The following is a 24156-nucleotide window of genomic DNA, read 5'->3' as shown; positions in this document are numbered from 1 at the left end:
GTGCCTTTAAACAGCTTGGAAAATTCCAGAAAATTATGTCATGGCTTTAGAAGCTTCTGATAGGCTAATTGACATCATTTGAGTCAATTGGGGGTGTACCTGTGGATGTATTTCAAGGCCTACTTTCAAACTCAGTGCCTCTTTGCTTGACATCATGGGAAAGTCAAAAGAAATCAGTCAAGACCTCAGAAAAAAAATTGTAGACCTCCACAAGTCTGGTTCATCCTTGGGAGAAATTTCCAAACGCCTGAAGATACCACGTTCATCTGTACAAACAATAGTACGCAAGTATAAACACCATGGGACCACGCAGCCATCATACCGCTCAGGAAGGAGACACATTCTGTCTCCTAGAGATGAACGTACTTTGGTGCAAAAAGTGCGAATCAATCCCAGAACAACAGCAAAGGACCTTGTAAAGATGCTGGAGGAAACAGGTACAAAAGTATCTATATCCACAGTAAAACGAGTCCTATATTGACATAACCTGAAAGGCCGCTCAGCAAGAAGAAGCCACTGCTCCAAAACCGCCATAAAAAAAGCCAGACTGCGGTTTGCACATGGGGACAAAGATCGTACTTTTTGGATAAATGTCCTCTGGTCTGATGAAACAAAAATAGAACTGTTTGGCCATAATGGCCATTGTTATATTTGGAGGAAAAGGGGGGGAGGCTTGCAAGCCGAAGAACACCATCCCAACCGTGAAGCACGGGGGTGGCAGCATCATGTTGTGGGGGTGCTTAGCTGCAGGAGAGACTGGTGCACTTCACAAAATAGATGGCATCATGAGGGAGGAAAATTATGTGGATATATTGAAGCAACATCTCAAGACATCAGTCAGGAAGTTGAAGCTTGGTCGCAAATGGGTCTTCCAAATAGACAATGACCCCAAGCCTACTTCCAAAGTTGTGGCAAAATGGCCTAAGGATAACAAAGTTAAGGTATTGGAGTGGACATCACAAAGCCCTGACCTCAATCCTATAGAAAATGTGTGGGCAGAACTGAAAAAGCATGTGTGAGCAAGGAGGCCTACGAACCTGACTCAGTTACACCAGCTCTGTCAGGAGGAATGGGTCAAAATTCACCCAACTTATTGTGGGAAGCTTGTGGAAGGCTACCCAAAATGTTTGACCCATGTTAAACAATTTAAAAGCAATGCTACCAAATACTAATTGAGTGTATGTACACTTCTGACCCACTGGGAATGTGATGAAAGAAATAAAAGCTGAAATAAATAATTCTCTCTACTATTATTCTGACATTTCACATTCTTAAAATAAAGTGGTGATCCTAACTGACCTAAGACAGGGACTTTTTACTTGGATTAAATGTCAGGAATTGTGAAAAACTGAGTTTCAATGTATTTGGCTAAGGTTTATGTAAACTTCCGACTTCAACTGTATATGTACTGTACATATTACCTCAATTATCTCGACTAACCTGTGCCCCCGCACATTGACTCTGTACCGGTACCCCCTGTATTATTCCTCGCTACTGTTATTTTATTGTTTCTCCTTAATTATTAGTTATTTTTCTATTTTCTTTTGTCTTTTTCTTTCTTTCTTTCTTTTTTACTTCAGTTTATTTTAGTAAATACTTTCTTAACACTTCTTTTTCTTAACTCAAAAGTTGGTTAAGGGCTTTTCACTGTAAGGTTGTATTCGGTGCATGTGACAAATACAATTTGATTTGATTTGATTCACCCGGTCAGTCTATGTCATGGAAAGAGCAGGTGTCCTTAATGTTTTGTCCACAGTGTATTGCTTCCTGTTCTTCAATCAAAAGCTCATAGTGACATCATGCTTTCCCAACAAACTCACCTGCATGTAGGGGGAGGATGCGGGGCCCTGGTGGGGGCGGCATGGGCATGCTGCCATCCGAGGGGGTCCTGCGGTGCCCTAGGGTTTGTGCGCGGGGGCGTATCGCCCCATCAGAGGGGGTGCGTCTGTGCCCCCTGTTCATGGTTGCAGACACATGGGTGGGTGTGAGGGACTGATTGGGCTCCCTCTTGAAGCTCTCTGCCTTCAGATCCAGGAGAGGGTTAACGGAGGGGACGGGGGGCACCGCGGGGAGGGAGAAGCCCACTCCGGGGGTCAACGCCAAGTCCTCAAGGTCCGAGGGAAGGAGGGATTTGGTGGAGTTGCAGTCTGAGAGGGAGGAGAGGGAGAGGAGGGTGACGGAGGGAGAGGGGTCCGTGCAGGGGAGAGTAGAGTCGCGGTGGCGGGACAGAGAGAGGGACAGGGCGCGGCTCGGAGGAGAGGTGCTGCGGCGGAAGCGACCCGTTCGCTGGAAAATGCTGTCCTTTTTCTTGCGCTGCTCCTCTCTAAGGTCCTGCTCGTCCTGTTGTACCTAGACACACACATGGAAACTGGTCAGTTCTTACTGGCATCTACTGTACAATCTACGGTTGTATAATGTCAACTGACACACATACTTGACCTTGTCAACTCCCAGGTGTAGAGTATAAACCATTATTCAATGTATTAAGAGAATCTCTACAGCAGGTGGCAGGATTGACTTGTTTGTTGCCATGGTTTGGGTCATTTTGTCCATCTGGGTGTTACAGACCCTTTTCCTGCTCCTCCCTTCCTCCCTCCGTTACCTGTAGTCTCCCCAGCTGTAGCAGGTCCAGCCCCAAACCTACAGAGGCCAGTAGGGAGGCACAGCCCAGTAGCAGCAGGTCGCTCTTCTTCCTCTGGCCGCAGCGCCGCAGAGAGTCCTGGTAACCCAGCCCACTCCCTAGCCCAGTAGTCCCCAGCCCGCCACACGAGGGACCTCTCTCCTCCACAGACCCGTTACTGCTGGTCTCTGGGGGCATCAAAGACCCGGGCGACTCCTCCAACTCACAGTGCTCCTCTGTCAGAGAGAGAGCGAGAGAGAAAGAGAGAGATAAGAAAGTGTGAGAGGGAGAACAAGGCATTTCAATCAATCAAGAGTCTAACTGATTTTGTGTCCATAGTATGTTTTACAATCTCTTTTCTGTTGCAGAAATAGTGATAAACACAGAGACTCACCCATTTCATTGAGGCTGGAGAAGCCGGCGGTCATGGGGGCGTGTTTTGGAGACTTGCCCAGATTCGGGGCACTAGAGGACCACACCTTGCATCCGTCGCCTAGCGACTTCAACCTGCAAGACGAAGAAGATTAGGTCAATAATGTTTACTGATGTTACGGCTATCGTCATATTCTTCCTCCTCCTCGGACGAGGAGAGGCGAGACGGATCGGACCAATACGCAGAGTGGTTAGTGTTCATAATGATTTATTAAAACGAAACTGAATACTGAATACAAAACAAATAAACGAAGTGCATAAACCGATACAGTACCGTGTGGTGCAACAAACACAGACACGGAAACAAACACCCACAAAACACACGTGAAACCCAGGCTGCCTAAGTATGATTCTCAATCAGGGACAACGATTGACAGCTGTCTCTGATTGAGAATCATACCCGGCCGAACACAAACATCCCAACATAGAAAATCAAACATAGACAAACCCACCCAACTCACGCCCTGACCAACTAAATAAATACAAGAAAAAGGAAAACAGGTCAGGAACGTGACATAACCCCCCCCCCTTAAGGTGCGAACTCCGGGCGCACCGGCATAAACTCTAGGGGAGGGTCTGGGTGGGCGTCTGTCCACGGTGGCGGCTCTGGCGCTGGTCGTGGTCCCCACCCCACCATAGTCAAACCCCGCTTCCGTGGTCTCCTCCCAATGGCCACCCTCCATGTCAAACCCACTCTACCAAAGGGCAGCACCGGACTGAGGGGCAGCTCCGGACTGAGGGACAGCTCCGGACTGAGGGGCAGCACCGGACTGAGGGGCGAATCCTGGCTGGCTGGCTCTGGCGGATCCTGGCTGGCTGGCTCTGGCGGATCCTGGCTGGCTGGCTCTGGCGGCTCCTGGCTGGCTGGCTCTGGCGGCTCCTGGCTGGCTGGCTCTGGCGGCTCCTGACTGGCTGGCTCTGGCGGCTCCTGACTGGCTGGCTCTGGCGGCTCCTGACTGGCTGGCTCTGGCGGCTCCTGACTGGCTGGCTCTGGCGGCTCCTGACTGGCTGGCTCTGGCGGCTCCTGACTGGCTGGCTCTGGCGGCTCCTGGCTGGCTGGCTCTGGCAGCTCCTGGCTGGACGGCTCTGGCAGCTCCTGGCTGGACGGCTCTGGCAGCTCCTGGCTGGACGGCTCTGGCTGGTCCTGGCTGGACGGCTCTGGCTGGTCCTGGCTGGACGGCTCTGACGGCTCAGTACAGACGGACAGCGCTGGGCAGGCAGACAGTTCAGACAGCGCTGGGAAGGCAGGCAGTTCAGACAGCGCTGGGAAGGCAGGCAGTTCAGACAGCGCTGGGAAGGCAGGCAGTTCAGACAGCGCTGGGAAGGCAGGCAGTTCAGACAGCGCTGGGAAAGCAGGCAGTTCAGACAGCGCTGGGAAGGCAGGCAGTTCAGACTCAGGCTGCGCTGGAGAGGAGGAAGGCTCTGACAGCGCTGGACAGGTGGGAGCAGCTGGAGAGAGAACCCGGAGAGACAGCCTGGTGCGGGGGGCTGCCACCGGAGGACTGGTACGTGGAGGTGGCACCGGGTATACCGGACCGTGAAGGAGGACACGCGCTCTTGAGCACCGAGCCTCCCCAACCTTACCAGGTTGAATGGTCCCCATAGCCCTGCCAGTGCGGCAAGGTGGAATAGCACGCACTGGGCTATGCTGGCGAACCGGGGACACCATCTGTAAGGCTGGTGCCATGTACGCCGGCCCGAGGAGACGTACTGGAGGCCAGATATGTTGGGCCGGCTTCATGGCACCCGGCTCGATGCCCAACCTAGCCCTACCAGTGCGGCGAGGTGGAATAGCCCGCACTGGGCTAAGCACGCGTACTGGGGACACCGTGCGCTTTACCGCATAACACGGTGTCTGACCAGTACGACGTCCTCTCACTCCACGGTAAGCACGGGGAGTTGGCTCAGGTATCCTACCCGGCTTTGCCACACTCCGCGTGTGTCCCCCCCCAAGAAATTTTTGGGTCTGACTCTCGGGCTCCCAACCGCGTCGCCGCGCTGCCTCCTCATACCAGCGCCTCTCTGCCTTCGCTGCCTCCAACTCCGCCTTGGGACGGCGATATTCCCCTGGCTGAGCCCAGGGTCCTTTGCCGTCCAGAATCTCTTCCCAAGTCCAGGAGTCCTGGGTTTTTTTCCGCTGCTGTTGCCGCCCTTCTCCACTCCGCTTGGTCCTTTGGTGGTGGGTGTTTCTGTTACGGCTATCGTCATATTCTTCCTCCTCCTCGGACGAGGAGAGGCGAGACGGATCGGACCAATACGCAGAGTGGTTAGTGTTCATAATGATTTATTAAAACGAAACTGAATACTGAATACAAAACAAATAAACGAAGTGCATAAACCGATACAGTACCGTGTGGTGCAACAAACACAGACACGGAAACAAACACCCACAAAACACACGTGAAACCCAGGCTGCCTAAGTATGATTCTCAATCAGGGACAACGATTGACAGCTGTCTCTGATTGAGAATCATACCCGGCCGAACACAAACATCCCAACATAGAAAATCAAAAATAGACAAACCCACCCAACTCACGCCCTGACCAACTAAATAAATACAAGAAAAAGGAAAACAGGTCAGGAACGTGACAACTGATACCATACACCAAACACTCGCCAGAATAATGTTCAGAGATGATTTGAATATGCAAATGCAAAAATCAGAAAGGGTAGCAGGCAAGTAGGAGAATGGGCTAACAAGGGGCTGTTTTTGGACCATGACTGTTACCTGTCCTCTCCGCCCAGTCTCTCTTTCTGGAGGGTGGAGCTGGGGCCCCAGGTGCGTCCCTTCTTTTTGCTAGCTGCCAGGTCCTCCTTCTTACACACGGCACTGCGGCCCCATGTCTTACTGCCATCGCTGGGCGTCACTGAGGGCCACAATAACACAGGTGTTGTCGTTATAACAAAACAAATCAAATTCCTGATGTGCAGTGAGCGTAACAAAATGTATTCACTTGCACACAAGATCCAGGGAGGGAATCCACAATTTGGGATTATATTGACACAATAGCGTCCCTCACAATTGAATAACTGGTATTAACTTTTGGTTCCCCTCAACCCCTGTCTCTGTCTCCCCCACAGATCAACTCACGTCGTATGGCCCTGAGGCGGGGTATGACCCCTGGGCTGGCTGGAGGTGTGGTGCTCTCATTGCCCTGGGGTTTCCTCTTATCCACGCTCGGAGACGCCTGCACTGTGATCTTATGCTCAAAACCTGTGTACATACAAAACGGAGGAATTAGAGTCAAAATTCCAAATTGCTTGGTTTTACAGAAATCCTGGTTGGAAGATTCCCGGAATCAGGAGGGAATAAGCAAAAAAGCTGGTAATCCTCCAACTGGTATTTCTTGAAAACCTGTGGATTTTGGAAAAGTTACCAGAATTTTGCAATCCTAATAAGAATAGAAAGAAAAAATAATGATGCCCTATTCAAATAATAGGATAAATGTTTGGGTGCAATATCTGCCACCACCCACCAGAGGGCAGACTGATGCTGTTGCTGTCTCGGCCCAGTTTGAGTAGTCTGCTCTTTTTGAAGTGGCCCTTGCGCTTCTTGACCCTGGGCTTCTCCTGGTACATCTGGTGGATGATGATGTTGAGTTCACGCTCTACGATATCGATCTCTCTCTCAGCCAGCTCCTGCTCTCTCCTCTTCAGCTGCTCCTCCTGCTCCCTCTGCTCCTCAGCCGCACGAGTCAACGCCTCCTCCCAGGAACGCAACTCCTACAGGAGAGAAGAGGGGCATGTCAAGGAAATGGAGCATTTGGAACAAAAATGTAGATGTAATGTTACAGCAACATAACACCCTGTCGAGGATCTTCACATTGCCAAGGCAACAGCACTTTGCAACGTACACTTTGAGGGGGATGTTGACAACATTCCCACATGACCGTGTGGGCTCCTCTCACCTTCTCCTTGGCCCTGAGCTCGTCAAACATCTGCTGGATCTCCAGCCTCCAGTCCTCCTGCAGAGAGTGGAAGGACTCCAGGGGCATCTGAAACATGGCCGACTGTTCGATGGCCAGCAGTCGCATCAGGATATTAGTGAAGGACGGGCGACTGTGGGGGTTAGGGCTCCAGGACTCTGAGGATGGGGAGAGGAGGTTGAGTGAAAATAACTTTCATGTAAATTCCCAAACAACAAAGTACAGTCTTTTAGATGTACACATCTTCCCTCCACCTCCACCACCGAACAGACCGCAGTGCTCTGTAGCACCACTTTACTCAGATCCCAAACAATTGCTTATAGACAGACAGAAAATATTTCAAGTCGTTGGAATGGGCAGAGGAAAAAGAAAAAGGAGAGGAAAGAGAGGAGAGACAGGAATAAACAGAGAGCAGACACAGTAGAGAGGGGTGACAAAGGAGAGATTAAAGGATGAACAGGGATAAGACGGAGGAGAGGGAGAGAGGGATGAAGAGAGAAAGAGCATTAGGAATGCATGGAAATAGTGGAGAAAGAAGTGGAGCAAGAGACTATAGAATCACCAGTTTGCTGACTGGGAGGTGAACCTACTCTCACTCTGACCTCCAACAATAATAGACGTGAAACTGGGCTGACAGGAAGCCATCTTGGCTCTCATCAATAAGTGAAACTGGGCTGACAGACGACCATCTTGGTTCTAATCAATAAGTGAAACTGGGTTTACAGGCAATCATCTTGGCACGTGAAACTGGCCTGACAGGCAACCATCTTTGCTCTACTCCATAGGTGAAACTGGGCTGACAGGCAGCCAGCCATCTTGGTTCTTACCTGCCAGCAGGAGTGCGAAGGGCTCGGGACAGGTGGACGGGACGGGCAGGGTCAGTTTGTTCATGGCCACTCCGTACGCCACGGCCAGCGCATCTATCTCACGGTACGGAACCTCTCCTGTTAGCAGCTCCCATAGCAACACCCCGAAACTGAGGAGAGAGAGACGGGGGGAGAGAGGTACAGCTTAAAATCACAGGCACTTGTCACGATTGCACAGGCTATTCGTATATTAACTTGACACACCCTTTATGTTACCAACTATATATGGCAGATGTAAATTGCCCCTGAGGGTATGAATAGTGGAAGTATTGAAAGAACAAGGACACTAGCTAATGACTGTGGGTGTTGCATGTGCACCATGCTGTGTGTACTACATGTCCCACAGTAAAAAAAACTGTACAGTTTACATGACAGAGTGTTGTACCTCCAGACGTCACTGCTCTTGGAGAACAGGGAGAGTTTGATGACCTCGGGGGCCATCCAGGCGTAGGTGCCCGCCGCGCTCATCTTGGTGGTCTGGTGCCACTCCCGTGCCAGGCCAAAATCTGTGATCTTCAGGGTCCTGCCACCCAGATCCTCCCTCTCAATGGGCTCCAGGATCAGGACTGAGGAGAAAGAGGGAAGGAGATGGCGAGAGAAGGGTGTGGGGAAAGAGCGACGAACAGAAGGGGGGAGAGAATAGGTGGAGAGAAGGGAGAGATAGTTTGAGTTTGTCATGCATACCACTAACTCTACTACTCTCCGTCCTCCAACAGAGGCCCTTATCCAAAGCACAGCACACCCTACCATCACATACATCGATAGTAGGTGTAGTTATTGACAAAAGCAATTCAGGTTAAGTGTGTGATTCAAGGGCAGTGCAACCTGGGGATTATCAGCCAGTATCTGACCCTAGTCACCTGGCCATATTCCTCTAATAGGCTATAGGCCATATCTGTCACGAACCTGTATTTTCCTCAGGTCTACACTCAACTATTGACAAAAGGTTTGGTCAGAGCAGTGTTCAGGTCTCTGCCTCGCCGACATTATGCACTGTACCCAGCACGTCCGTTCTGAGAATTTCCATACGATGTTGCAACCGTTTCAAAGTCTCTGGGTGACAGAGGTGAGTTGGCTTTTCCTGTTGAACTCCCAGCACTGGCCTTTCTGCTCTCTCCTGTCCTCTCCTCTCCATGCACTTCCTCCTTCATTTCCGCATGAGGGCTGGCTATGGAAATATTTGGAGTGTACACAGTCCATAGTGCTGGGAGAGAGGAGGGGATTGTACTTGCTTATCTACAGGCGCATGCAAAGGGAGGCGGGGAGAGGCACAGCACACAGCTGAGTCTTTGTTTAAGCACACGCACACTGACACAGACACACACAGACCTGGCTCACGTGAAACAGGTGTGCCTCTGAGACTCATTATATGCTGACAGGCAGCTAATGTCTAAACACACGCAATCAAAAGGTAATGTCAAGTACAGTACATATAGTATATATTGAGTCTTCACAATTGATCAAGATGTCACCATATCATGGGCTTTTCTTAATCTCCCGATGCCGACCACTATTCATCAAATAGCATTCTGACATTTCCTTTTAGGACAATCAACAATGTTCTGGGTTCAATGGCATGATAACATACTGTATACAGTGCCTTCAGAAAGTATTCATACCCCTTGACTTCCTCCACATTTTGTTGTGTTACAGCCTGTATTCAAAATTGATTAAATATATTTTATTTCTCACCCAACTACACACAATATCCCATAATGGCAAAGTAAAAACATGTTTTTTAGACATTTTTGCGAATTTATTGAAAATGAAATGTAGAAATATCTCATTTACATAAGTATTCACATCCCTGAGTCAATACTTTGTAGAAGCATCTTGGCAGCGATTACAGCGGTGAGTCTTTCTGGGTAAAAGACTCTAAGAGGTTTCCACACGTGGAGTACGTAACATTTGCCCATTATTCTTTTCAAAAATCTTCAAGCTCTGTCAAAACGGTTGCTGCTCATTGCTAGACAACCATTTTTAGGTCTTGCCATAGATTTTCAAGTAGATTTAAGTCAAAACTGTAACCCGGGAACATTCACTGTCTTCTTGGTAGCAACTCCAGTGTAGATTTGGCCTTGTGTTTTAAGTTATTGTCCTACTGAAAGTTGAATTCATCTCCTAGTGGAAATCAGACTGAACCAAGTTTTCCTCTAGGATTTTTGCCTGTGCTTAGCTCCATTCTGTTTCTTTTTTATCCTGAAAACTCCTGAGTCCTTAACGATTACAACCATACCCATAACATGACGCAGCCACCCCTATGCTTGAAAATACGGAGAGTGTTACTCAACATTGTATTCAGGACAAAAAGTTAATTGATTTCCAAATTTTTTTGCAGCATTACTTTAGTGCCTTGTTGCAAACAGGATGCATGTTTTGGAATATTTTTTTATTATGCACAGGCTTCCTTCTTTTCACTGTTGATTAGGTTAGTATTGTGGAGTTACTAAAATGTTGTTGATCCATCCTCAGTTTTCTCCTATCACAGCTATTAAACTCTGTAACTGTTTTAAAGTCACAATTGGCCTCATGGTGAAATCCCTGAGCGGTTTCCTTCCTCTCTGGCAACTGAGTTAGTAAGGATGCCTGTATCTTTGTAGTGACTGGGTGTATTGATACACCATCCAAAGTGTATTTAATAACTTAAACAATATTATTGCACACAGAGTGAGTACATGCAACTTATTATGTGACTTGTTAATCACATTTTTAATCCTGAACTTATTTAAACTTGCCATAACAAAGGCGTTGAATACTTATTGACTTAAGACATATCAGCTTTTCATTTTTCATTAATTAGTATAAACTTCTAAAATCATAATTCCACTTTGACCCTTATGGGGTATGTGTGTATAGGCCAGGGACAAAAACAAAAAAAATATTACAATTCAGACTGTAACACAACAAAATGTGGAAAAGTCAAAGGGTGTGAATACTTTCTGAAGGCTCTGTACAGTATATCACAAAAGGACTTATGCAATAGTTGGCGGCTCATTTGGTAGAGCATTGCACTTGTAACGCCAGGGTTGTGGGTTTGATTCCCACAGGGAACCAGTACGGGAAAATGTACGAACTCACTACTTTTAAGTTAAGAGAGATAAGAGTGTCTTCTAAAATGCAAATATATCGCCTGTCTATTCGTCAACATGCACATTTGTGTTCGTGTGTGCATGTGTTTGTATGTTTCACATGAGTGTGTGTGTATAGCTTCCACCCAAGTCTAATCTGAGGGACAGGGAATAGGGGACGGCTGATGACAATGATAATAAGCCATTGTCATCCCCCAGCTCTCTTTTTCTATTTCAATACCACTGTCTCGCTCTCTGTGAGGGACAGCTGTCTCCCCAGGGCTGGCTGGGCTCTCTCTCTGTGTGTGTGTGTGTGTGTGTGTGTGTGTGTGTGTGTGTGTGTGTGTGTGTGTGTGTGTGTGTGTGTGTGTGTGTGTGTGTGTGTGTGTGTGTGTGTGTGTGTGTGTGTGTGTGTGTGTGTGTGTGTGTGTGTGTGTGTGCGTGTGTGCATGCGTCGGTGAGTGCCTGTGAAAGATGGAGACAGTAAAAGAGACAGAGAAAGAGGGAGGCAGAGAGAGGCATAGAGTGTGAGAGAGGCATGAATGTTGTGCGTCTGTTTGCATGTGAAACTGAGGGTGTCTGTGTCTGTCAGAGTCCGTGTGTGTGTTTGAGTTGGTACAACTTTGATGTTGGTGTTCGACTACGGTATGTGCGCTGTACGTAGCAGTGTGCGAATATGTGGGGCGTGCTAATGTTTGTGTCTGTGTATCTCAATGAGCTTGAGAGCGAGAGAGGGAGAATGTGTACAGATATCTGTGATCAAAGCAGAGGCACCTGCTCGCCACTAGCTCTCATGTTGTCACCATGTTTTCAGCTCCAGCGCAGCATTTCACAGTGTAACCACACTGATAACTTCTACAAAATATTGAAATATTTACACATCTACTGTAGCTAAGCTTGAAAAACAACACAGTGCCGTTCTTGTTCATACATATTATTCACAAAGAGGTAAAGTATTCTCGTGCTGCATGGCATTAATGTTGACGTCAGTTACTGGCACTCGAAAAAACACGAAGTTCCATCTACATTTTTCGAGTTTCCATTACCTTCCTCCGCCACAGCCCAGACATAACCCCCCCTCGTTCTTTCCTTCGATCCCTCCATCCCCAGCCACTGGACCCTGACCCTCATAAGAGAGCAGAGGAATGTTGTGAGTCACTCTTTACACAGAGGACAGATAAAGACTAACCGTGGAGACTTAACCTCAGGGATTAGTCTTTAAAGAGGCAATCTGCAATTTCTACATCCATCTTGCGATTTGCCACATCCATCATTTGGATTATTTTTATCCATAGCTCTGTCTATGATTTTGAGAGTGGTTACATTTCTCCAGCCCCATCCCTCAAATGTTTACCAAAACGGGGTGTCCGCTTTGTTAAGGTTAGTCATGACAACACGTTATGTTAAGTACAGGTGGCTGATACACATTGGAGGTGGAGGGGAGGGAGACAAGACTAAAACGCTTATTACTGTACTGTTATTATGCATCGATCACATACATTTATATATGAGTAACTATTACTATAAAATGGGAAGTTCCTTGGTGTCCACATCACCAACAAACTATCATGGTCCAAACACACCAACACAGTCGTGAAGAGGGCACAACAACGCCTATTCTCCCGCAGGAGACTGAAAAGATTTGGCATGGGTCCTCAGATCCTCAGAAAGTTCTACAGCTGCACCATCTAGAGCATCGTGACTGGTTGCATCACCGCCTGGTATGGCAACTGCTCGGCCTCCGAGTGCAAGACGCTAAAGAGGGTAGTGCGTACGGCCCAGTACATCACTGGGGCCAAGCTTCCTGCCTTCCAGGACTTCTATACCAGGCTGTGTCAGAGAAAGGCCCTAAAAATTGCCCAAGACTCCAGCCACCCTAGTCATAAACTGTTGTCTCTGCTACAGCACAAAAAGCGATACCGGAGCGCCAAGTCTAGGTCCAAAAGGTTTCTTAACAGCTTCTACCCCCAAGCCATAAGACTGCTGAACAGCTAATCAAATGGCTACCCGTACTATTTACATTGATTTTCCTCACAGCTTAACCAGTTAGTCTACTTTACTTTGGTGTGGGGTGACTTTAATGTGCAGGGTCATCAACCTCAGTTGTTATGGTAACCAGGGCAGAGGTCGTGCTCTGTCAGACAGGAAGCTAAGGAGCTGAGACTGAGACAGAGAGATGAGCCTGGGAGAACTAGGTAGATTTGACAACACAGTTAGTAAACAAGCATAGTGGCCTCACTGACCTGGACCCCCCTATGCTCCTCTTCCCCCTCCTACTCTGTCCTCATCCCTCCACTCCTCCCCATCTTTCCCTCCCCTCACTTTCTATTCCTCCAACCTCTCTTTCACTTCTACCTTCCTCCCCATCCCTTCCTGTCCTTAATACTAACAAGAAGCATATGGCTGAGCTCTTTAATCACACCTTCATTAAGCCAAGATTCCTTGCCCGCCCATCACTTCCTCATCTCCCAGCCCTTCTAATGCCCTGATGCTCCTCCCTCTTTTTCCCCTGCCCCGCTACAAAGTTTCTCCCTGCAGACGGTCACTGAGTCTGAGGTGCTAAAGGAGCTCCTTAGACTTGACCCCCCAAAAAAACATCTGGGTCGGATGGTTTAGATCCTTTCTTCTTTAAGGTTGCAGCCCCTATCATCGCCAAGCCTATCTCTCACCTTTGTAACCCGTGGCTCCTCTCTGGGGAGGTTTCCAGTGTTTGGAAGGCAGCCACTGTGCATCCTTTATTTAAAGGGTGAGATCAAGCTGATCCTAACTGTTATAGGCCAATTTCTATCTTGCCCTGTTTATCAAAAGTGTTGTAAAAATTGGAAATAATCAACTGACTGGCTTTCTTGATGTTTATAGTATTCTCTCTGGTATGCAATTTGGTTTCCACTCAGGTTATTGTCACACTCTGATCTGTTTCATCTGTCCTTGTAATTGTCTCCACCCCCATCCAGGTGTCGCCCATGTTCCCCATTATCCCCTGTGTTCTCTGTTTGTCCGTTGCCAGTTCGTCTTGTTTGTCAAGTCAACCAGTGTTTTTGTTCTCAGCTCCTGCTTTTCCCCAGTCTCTCTTTTTCTCGCCCTCCTGGTTTTGACCCTTGCCTGTCCTGACTTTGAGCCCGCCTGCCTGACCACTCTGCCTGAGCCTGCCTGCCGACCTGTACCGTTGCCCCACCTCTGGTTTACTGACCCCTGCCTGCCTTGACCTGTCTATTGCCTGCCCCTGTTGGAATATTAAACCATTGTCAATTCGACGTGTCTGCATCTGGGTCTTAACTTGATTCCTGATAGTTATGGATGTGTCACTGCAACCTTAAATGTCCTAAATAATGTCACCATTGTCATTGATTATAAGCAATGTTGTGCTGCTATTTTTATTGACTTGGCCAAAGCTATTGACTTGTCCAAGACCATTCCATTCTTGTGGGTCGGCTAAGGAGTATTGGTGTCTCTGAGGGGTCTTTGGCCTGGTTTGCTAACTACCTCTCCCAAAGAGTGCAGTGTGTCAAGTCAGAACATCTGCTCTCTCCAAGGGAGTATGCCATGCTCTTCTCAATTTACATCAACAACATACACTAGATTACCAAAACTAGATCACCAAAATTATTCCAAAATCATGGGAATTATTATGGAGTTGGTCCCCTCTGCTTCAACAGCCTCCACTCTTCTGGGAAGGTTTTCCACTAAATGTTGGAACATTGCTGCGGTGACTTGCTTCCATTTAGCCACAAGAGCAATAGTGAGGTCGGGCACTGATGTTGGGCGATTAGGCCTGGCTTGCAGTCAGCGTTCCAATTCATCCCAAAGGTGTTCAATGGGGTTAAGGTCAGGGCTCTGTGCATGCCATTCAGGTTATTCCGATCTCGACAAACCATTTCTGTATGGACCTCGCTTTGTGCAAAGTTGGAAGCACATAATCTTCTAGAATGTCATTGTATGCTGTAGGGTTAAGATTTCCCTTCACTGTAACTAAGGGGCCTAGCCCGAAACCATGAAAAACAGACCTAGACCATTATTCCTCCTCCACCCGACTTTACAGCTGGCACTATGCATTGGGGCGGAGAGCGTTCTCCTGGCATCCGCCAAACACATATTGGTCCATCGGACTGCCAGATGGAGCAGCGTGACTCGTCAATCCAGAGAACGCGTTTCCACTGCTCCAGAGTCCAATGGCGGCGAGCTTTACACCACTCCAGCCGACACTTGGCATTGCGCATGGTGATCTTAGACTTGTGTGCGGCTGCTCAGCCATGGACATTCAATGTTTACTCACTACGCTCTTCAGCACTCGGTGGTCCCGTTCTGTGAGCTTGTGTGGCCTACCACTACGCGGCTGAGCCGTTGTTGCTCCTAGATGTTTCCAATGCACAATAACAGAACTTACAGTTGACCGTGGCAGCTCTAGCACGGTAGAAATTGGACGAACTGACTTGTTGGAAAGTTAGCATCCTATGACGGTGCCACGTTGAAAGTCACTGAGCTCTGCAGTAAGGCCATTCTACTGCCAATGTTTGTCTATGGAGCTTGTATGGCTGTGTGCCCGATTTTTATACACCTGTCAGCATCGGGTCTGGCTGAAATAGCCGAATCCACAAATTTGAAGGGGTGTCCACATACTTTTGTGTAGTATAGTGTAGTTCAGGAAGGACTCAACATTAGGACCCCCACCCCGACTGGTGTGATTAATACCTCTGAGGGTTTATAGCTTCAGGTAGTCACATCATACAAGTACTTGGGAGTATGGCTAGATGGTACACTGTCCTTCTCTCAGCACATATCCAAGCTGCAAGCTAAGGTGAAATCGAGACTTGGTTTCCTCTATCGTAATCTCTCCTCTTTCACCCCACCTGCCACACTAACCCTGATTCAGATGACCATGCTAGATTATGGAGACGTAATTTAGAGAGAAGGCAGGTAAGGGTGCTCTCAAGCGGCTAGATGTTCTTTACCATTCGGCCATCAGATTTGCCACCAATGCTCCTTATAGAACACACTGCACTCTATACTCTTCTGTAAACTGGTCATCTCTATATACCCACCGCAAGACCCCCTGGTTGTTGATTATTTATAAAACCCTCTTAGGCATCACTCCCCCCATCTGAGATATCTTATGCAGCCATCATCCTCCACAAACAACACCCGTTCTGCCAGTCACATTCTGTTAAAGGTCCTCAAAGCTCACACATCCCTAGGTCGCTCTTCTTTTCAGTTCGCTGCAGCTAGCGACTGGAACGAGCTGCAAAAAACACTCGAACTGGACAGTTTTATCTCCATCTCGACATTCAAGGACTCAATCATGGAGACACTTACTGACACTTGTGGCTGCTTTGCTTGATGTATTGTTGTCTCTACCTTTTTGCCCTTTGTGCTGTTGTCTGTGCCTAACAATGTTTGTACCATGTTGTGCTTCTGCCATGTGGTGTTGCTACTGTGTTGTCGTCATGTTGTGTTGCTACCATGCTGTGTTGTCATGTGTTGCTGCCACGTTGTGTTGTTGTCTTAGGTCTCTCTTTACGTAGGTCTCTCTTGTCGTGATGTGTGTTTTGTCCTACATTTAAATTTTAATCCCAGCCCCTGTCCCCGCAGGATGCCTTTTGCCTCTTGGTAGGCCTTCATTGTAACTAAGAATTTGTTCTTAATTGACTTTCGTAGTTAAATAATGGTTAAATAAAAACAAAACAAATTAAGTATTTCTCTTAGTTAATCTCTCCCGCTCCCTCTTTCCTTCCTCTCAGTCCCCCCCCCCCTCTCTCTACGCCTCTCACTCACTCCTTCTCATCTCTCTCTCTCTGTTTCTGTCCACAGAGGAACAGGTGTAGCCTGCAGGGTGGAACAGCTGTTGCCTCCAACAGAATCCCCCCCCCCCGCTACACAAAGACCCCTGCACCCCGGCATCCCTCCCAGCCCTCCACACACACAGACACCACTCTGATACCTGCTGGGTCTACTAGTCTAACAGGGCAGAACACTATCCACCGCCGTCCTGCAGATTAAACAGCCCCTGCGATGAAGCTACACAGGCAGCGTGGCATGTTTCGACTGTCCTCCTCCTCCTCACTAGGGACAGGAGCTTATGACTGGAGTGTATTCTGCCTGCAATTGCCCACCTCAGTTGAATTTCCAGACCGAAAAACATTCTTCAAGATATAGGTTGCAAGATTTTCCCTGTAGGAATTTCTACATGGTGGCAAGAGGGATTTCTGAGAAAAGGGTTTTGGGCTGGCTAAAAGTTTAGGTGACAGACGTGGCTGTGAGCCAACCAGGTAGAATGATTGGCATGGCTGTGAGCCAATGTGAGAGTGCAAAGGGCTCTATTATCCTTCTACTCCAATAGAGGTCTTTGATACAGTCACTACCCCCGCCCCTCAGGGCCACTGTGGGACTCCGTTTCCACTTCACTGCAGATCACAGCCCTGCCGACAAAGCCAACCCCCCCCCCCCCCCCCATGTACCCACCCAGCCATCCCCTACTCACCCCCTTATCTCCATCCCTCGCTCCCCCGTGCCCCCTCCCATGTCTGTCTGCCATTCCAGCTGTCGCCTGCCTAGGATCAACTCAGACTACCCACACTGGGGAGGTGAGATGGAAAGAAAGAAAGAGAGTGAGAGAGAGAGCAAGAGAGGGAGAGAAAGAGAGCGAGAAAGCGATGGGTATGGGTATGGGAGGGAGAGTAAAGGTGACCACATGCTTACCATCTGAAACAGTTTGTGCATAGAGTACCAGTCAAAACTTTGGACACACCTACTCATTCAAGTGTTTTTATTTATTTGGACTATTTTCTACATTGTAGAATAATAGTGAAGACATCAAAACTATGAAATAACACGTATGGAATCATGTAGTAACCAAAAAAGTGTTAAACAAATCAAAATATATTTTATATTTCATATTTCATATTCTTCAAAGTAGCCACCCTTTGCCTTGATGACAGCATTGCACACTCTTTGCATTCTCTCAACCATTGAAGAATCCCTACTGTTGACTAATCACTGACAAAGGGGCGTAGACTTCGGGCTACTAAACTTTGGCTTGACTCGGGAAAAAACGAAAAAAACCTTGCCGGAGACCAAAACGGACAATATTGTCCAAAAATGGTGTCATAAAACATGCACAAACTGTTTCGGATGGGACGTAAGTGGATACCTTTAAGGGAGAGGGACAGAAGAAAGGGACAGAGAGTCTGAGGAGATGTGGGGGAGGGGATGGAGATAAGAAGGAAGGAAGGAGGCAAGGAAGAGAGAAAAATGACAAGAGAGAGACAGGAATGAGGGCAAGGGCAGAGGGATGAGGATAAACTGGCAGACAAGGTGGTGGAGAAAGGAGGGCAAGGGCAAGATGGAGAGGAAAATGGAGTGAGATCGGTAGAGGATTAGTGAAAGGACAAATAGAGAAGTGGAGTCGATGAAAAAATGAAGGGTGAAGGAGTGAAAGAGATGACTGGGGGGGAAGCTTTTTTTTCATCGTGCTGGTAGAATATCTGGTAGGATATTCTTCATGTCTTGATGTCCGTCTAGGTCTTTCTTTCTTTCGCACGTTCCTGTTCTGACACTCACTAAAGAGAAACCATACACCAGTCAAGAACACTAACCCATCTCACAAAACACTACACTGGGATACAAGTACAGTATACAACACTGCTCTTAATTGTGCATGGTACCATAGCCGGCACGTCCATGAAGCTAGGGGCAGCTTTCCCTAAAGTAAATTGAAATATTATATAGCCTAATTAGTGTAACCGATGTGAAATGGCTAGCTAGTTTGCGGTGGTGCGCGCTAATAGTGTTTCAATCGGTGACGTCACTTGCTCTGAGACCTTGAAGTAGTGGTTCCCCTTGCTCTGCAAGGGCTGCGGCTTTTGTGGAGCGATGGGTAACGATGCTTCATGGGTGACTGTTGTTGATGTGTGCAGAGGGTCCCTGGTTCGCGCCCGGGTCGGGGCGAGGGGACGGACTAAAGTTAAACTGTTACATTGATGCTGTTGACCCGGATCACTGGTTGCTGCGGAAAAGGAGGAGGTCGAAAGGGGGGTGCGGGGAAACTATAGTTTGGAAAGCAAATGGCTGTTGCTGTAAAGAACACAATGAAAATACTCTAATCTGTGTTCATCAAAATTCTCAACTTAGTTGAGCTAACGACAGTATATTATGTTATTGGTACCAGCGGAGAGCATCGGCCTTATCCCGGGTGAGTACACTATCATTCTTTATCATTGTTGGGTCAGTGTCAAGTTTGTTTTTGGACAAGACTTTTCTCTGGCAGTTTAGGTGGATGCCATATTTTCTCCTTCTGTCTCCCATTCTCATAGGTCTATTATATTGATCTGTTTGTCAGTGTCAAAAGAGTAGCGTAGGATACCATGTCATTTATCGTATTTAAGAAAAGGTTCTGCTAATGTCTCCAGTTTTATAACGTGTAGTAGAATTGCATGAAATGTGTTTATAAAATGTAAAAAAAAATGTCCTGTGCAAAGAAAGAAGAAACATATCTCATATAGCCTTTAGCCTAAGCCTACTGCAATACTGGCTCAGCCATACACAGACCGGTCTTTTTTGCGAACAGTGAGAGTTATATTATTAGCCTAAATGATGATTATCGAATCTACTCATTGCATTGCGAATAGTAGGCTATCTTACGTAAGTGTTTAAATGCGATGATGCGTGGAATGCTTCATTATAAAGGTGCATTTTTATGGTGAAAATTTGCTTCCCCAAACTTGAAACTCAAACGCCGCCTATGTATGATACTTTACAGGAAGCCAATGAATAACATCAGCATAATGGATGCTGCACCCACAGTATCGCAGCCAGAATTGCTGCACTTTGCCTGCTTGGATATGGAGGTTGTACTGAATCTGGTCGCATGTCATCGATACCCCTGGTTGGCTCCATTCGTATTACCAGAGGCCATTTGGGCTCTAATCCTGAGCCGTGCAGTTGCACAGTTTCACCCTGGAGGCATTCACTTTGTCTCCACACAAATGCAGCTGCCAAATTCATGTGACCAGGCAGCCTGGCTCTCATAAAGGGTTGAGGTAATAAGTGAGACTGCTTTCCCCCCAGTATGTGGAGCAGGACTGCAGGTTCACTATCGATATTTGTAAAACTGGGTATTTGAATTCAAGACATATTTCACTCACCACCTCAAACATTTGGGAGTGAAATTGACATGGTTTTACCAAAGAAAAGACATCTCTTAGTATTTGGGCGATCCATTTGACCCTTTTTGTTCTGTCTATTTGAGACACGAACCATCGACACCAGGAAATCCATCTAAATGTTCCTGGACTGAGAGGCTAGTCTTAGATCCACCAAGCCCTGTAAGCAGGTTCAACATAGAAACACAGTCCAATGTTCATTTCACACCGTGACATTAGCCTTGATTTCTATAACAGCCCGTCTTTTTGTACCCATTGTAGGTCGACACATAGTTCTAGTTGTAGTTCTTTATTAGATTGTAGTTTATCCCTGTGAAGACGTGTGTAACTGCATCCATGGAGTCAGTGCAGCAGTCGTCCCCCGCTTATGACCTCATGACCTTTCCACAAACATGAACACGGACACGTTTCTGGCCGGTAACACTATGTGATGTCCAGTGAAATCATAACACATAGGATGTTATCATTCTCCCTTGTTTTCAAAGAGCACACAGTATAGCACTCAGTCTGTCCTCTACTCTTCTATGGTTGGTCAAGGAATCTGGCTCAGGGGGACACCCAGTGTGTCACGCTGGTATAAAGGATTTGGAGACAGGCGCAGGAATACACAATAGGGTTTTTTAATACAGCCAAAACAAACACGCATACAAAAACCCTGGGCTGTACCCAAACAAAAGAGCGAGGGTAAATCTCGTTGAACGCCACGGGACGATATATAAAGCACGCAGCATAACAGCTGCACCAACGCATAGGTGCTCACAGCACCAACGGACATGGGAACAATAACCGATAAAGACCGAGGGAACAGACGGCGCGTATTTAACATACTAATCAGGGGAACTGGGAACCAGGTGTGTACAATCAGACAAGACAGTCCGGGGTTGATGATAATGAATCCCGTTCAGCGAAGCCTAGAAAGTCGGTGACGAAGACCTCCGGAACTGGTGAACAGAATGAGCATCAGTACCGGGGGGATCCGTGACACAGTGCAAGGCCTCCTGTGTTGGGCCTGCCTTCTCTCAGTCACCCCCCCCCCCCCAGTCCCCTGGAGCCCTAGGCCCAGTACAAGCCTGGCCAGCAACAATGCCCTTCTAACAGCAGTCGCCACACACAGCCTGGCCAATGTGCCTTGTGTCAGCTTCATGGCACGAGTGCGCGCGTCTGTATGTGTGCGTTCGTGCATTCGTACGTGCACGCGTCTGTGTGCAGCGTGTGCTCTCTGTTGCTGTTGTCACGTGAGGCTGGCAGAGGTAGGCTGGGTGCCAATGTTGCCCTGTTAACTGGGTTTCGTACAGTATGTACAGTATGTCAGCATTCTGGGAATGTCAGGAATGCAGGGAAATTAGTCACTAGGATGAACATGAATACATGTCAAATTCCTCAAATCAGTGAATACGTGGAAACTAGAGAAGGCCATGGGGTTGGGATACTGTGTAGTGTGACCTGTGTCCTCATTAGTTTACTGGTAGCCATTGGCCTCATCTCTTATCTGTTCATTGACTTGTGTAGACAGTACCAGTGTGTGTGTGTGTGTGTGTGTGTGTGTGTGTGTGTGTGTGTGTGTGTGTGTGTGTGTGTGTGTGTGTGTGTGTGTGTGTGTGTGTGTGTGTGTGTGTGTGTGTGTGCTTCTGCAATCTGACTGACCATTGATCGGTGTCATTTCAGACACACTGAGCTATACTGCTATCCCTCTCCCCCTCTCTATCCCCCTCTACCTCTCTATCCCTCTTTATCCTCTCCCCCTCTCTATGCCTCTATCCCTCTCTCTATTCCTCTATCCCCCTCTACCTCTCTGTCCCTCTTTCCCCCTCTTCCCCTCTCCATGCCTCCATCCCTCTCAACCTTTCTCTCTGTGGGCACTTTCATCATGTTTTTCAACTCAGGGGGTCTAACTGAGCTTAACAGACAGGGAATACAGACATCTGTTTGCAGTATGCCCCTGTTCTCACGGTGCCTGTGCTGAGTCCAAGGCCTTTCTGAGAGCCAAACACAGTAGTAAGACAGAACATACTGACACTACTACTCACAGGATAGGCCTTATTTGACCTTATTGGAGACAATTAATTTGTCTGTCAGCTAGTTCTCTTTACAACCAATTACTATGTTCAACTAATTAGTTCACCACCATTGGTTGATTGGTGAGGTGTTTTGGTTGGGAACATACAGATGTGTGGGGTAGAAAGAGGGGTACTAGAGGAACAGTATGACGTTGAGTCCTCTCAGTCTGTAGAACACTCTGACCGCGTCTCCAACTGACTCCATCCCCACCACTTTCCCCATCCCTCTACCCCTCCCTCCCTCCAACACCCCCTTCCCCAACCTAGCCCGCAGGGCCTACTCTGCAGCAAGCGCATTCCTTCTCCTTTTCTCTACCCATCCATCCCTCCATCCTGCCATTCAAGGTCTACAGTCGACCTCACTCCCTCCATCTCTGTGTCGTCCGTCCTCTCCGCGCCCCCTCCCCCTCAGTGACTCCTGTCATTGTGAGCCCAACTCTGTCTTGGCTTGTTGTGTGAGAATGGGGTCATTGTTGCTGCACTACCAGTGAGTATTTCCTGCCCTAGCTCGCTAGCACCACCGTGTCCCTCTGTCCCACATCCATACACACACATATACAGTGCATTCGGGAAACTATTCAGAACCCTTGACTTTTTCCACATTTTGTTACGTTACAGCCTTATTCTAAAATGGATTAAATATTTGAATAACCAATAATGAAAACGGGTTTTAGACATTTGGGGGAAATTATATAAAAAAAGAAAAACAGATACCTTATTTACATAAGCATTCACAACCTTTGCTATGAAAATCAAAATTTTGCTCAGGTGCATCCTGTTTCCATTGATCATCCTTGAAATGTTTCTACAAATTGATTAGAGTCCACCTGTGGTAAATTCTATTGATTGAACATGATTTGGAAAGGCACACACAGTTGACAGTGCATGTCGAGGCACAGATCTGGGGAAGGGTACCAAAAAAATCCTGCAGCATTGAAGGTCCCCAAGAACACAGTGGCCTCCATCATTCTTAAATGGAAGAAGTTTGAAACAACCAAGACTCTTCCTAGAGCTGGCCGCCCATCCAAACTGAGCAATCGGGGGGAAAGGGCCTTAGTCAGGGAAGTGACCAAGAACCCAATGGTCACTCTGACAGAGCTCCAGAGTTCCTCTGTGGAGATGGTAGAGCCTTCCAGAAGGACAACCATCTCTGCAACACTCTACCAATCAAGCCTTTATGGTAGAGTGGCCAGACAGAAGACACTCCTCAGTAAAAGGCACATGACAGCCCGCTTGGAGTTTGCCAACAGGCCCCTAATGACTCTCAGAACATGAGAAACAAGATTGTCTGGTCTGATGAAAACAAGATTGACCTCTTTAGCCTGAACGCCAAACATCACGTCTGGAGGAAACCAGGCACCGCTCATCACCTGGCCAATACCATCCCTACGGTGAAGCATGGTGGTGGCAGCATCATGCTGTGGGGATGTTTTCCAGCGCCAGGGACTGGGAGACTAGTCAGGATCGAGGGAAAGATGAACGAAGGAAAGTACAGAGAGATCCTTAATGAAAACCTTCTTCAGAGCGCTCAGGACCTCAGACTGGGGCGAAGGTTAACCTTCCAACATGACAACGACCCTAATCACACAGCCAAGACAACACAGGAGTGGCTTCGGGACACGTCTCTGAATGTCCTTGAGTGGCCCAGCCAGAGCCCGGACTTGAACCCGATCGAACATCTCTGGAGAGACCTGAAAATAGCTGTGCAGCGACGCTCCCCATCCAACCTGACAGAGCTTGAGAGAATCTGCACAGAAGAATGAGAGAAACTCCCCAAATACAGGTGTGCCAAGCTTGTAGCATCATACCCAAGAAGGCTGTAATCGCCGCCAAAGGTGCTTCAACAAAGCACTGAGTGTCTGAATACTTATGTAAATGTAATATTTCCATTTTTGCTTTGTCCTTACGGGATCAATTTTAGAAGAAGGCTGTAACAATAACAAAATGTGTAAAAAGTGAACGGGTCTGAATAATTTCCGAATACACTGCATATGCAATTGCGTACACACACGTACGCATGTAACACATGCA

At 47.6% G+C, this 24156-nt stretch overlaps 1 protein-coding gene across 3 annotated transcripts in view; it reads right to left on the bottom strand.

Annotated features, from left to right (window-relative positions):
* The window catches only part of LOC120018414 (mitogen-activated protein kinase kinase kinase 10-like), a 36172-nt gene that overhangs the window by 4020 nt on the left and 7996 nt on the right, over positions 1-24156 (bottom strand). For all 3 annotated transcript variants that reach the window (XM_038961597.1, XM_038961596.1, XM_038961598.1), the window contains 9 exons: positions 8231-8411; positions 7807-7955; positions 6962-7137; positions 6530-6776; positions 6145-6267; positions 5782-5920; positions 3015-3127; positions 2603-2856; positions 1821-2349 (listed from right to left, as the gene is read on the bottom strand). In XM_038961597.1, coding sequence (XP_038817525.1) covers positions 1821-2349; positions 2603-2856; positions 3015-3127; positions 5782-5920; positions 6145-6267; positions 6530-6776; positions 6962-7137; positions 7807-7955; positions 8231-8411 — 1911 coding nt within the window. The remainder of the gene's footprint in view (positions 1-1820; positions 2350-2602; positions 2857-3014; positions 3128-5781; positions 5921-6144; positions 6268-6529; positions 6777-6961; positions 7138-7806; positions 7956-8230; positions 8412-24156) is intronic.

The sequence above is a fragment of the Salvelinus namaycush genome, chromosome 23 (assembly GCF_016432855.1).
Source record: "Salvelinus namaycush isolate Seneca chromosome 23, SaNama_1.0, whole genome shotgun sequence".
NCBI lineage: Eukaryota > Metazoa > Chordata > Actinopteri > Salmoniformes > Salmonidae > Salvelinus > Salvelinus namaycush.
The sequence above is the reverse complement of the archived record's forward strand: the minus strand, read 5'-3'. Positions and strand labels throughout refer to the sequence as shown.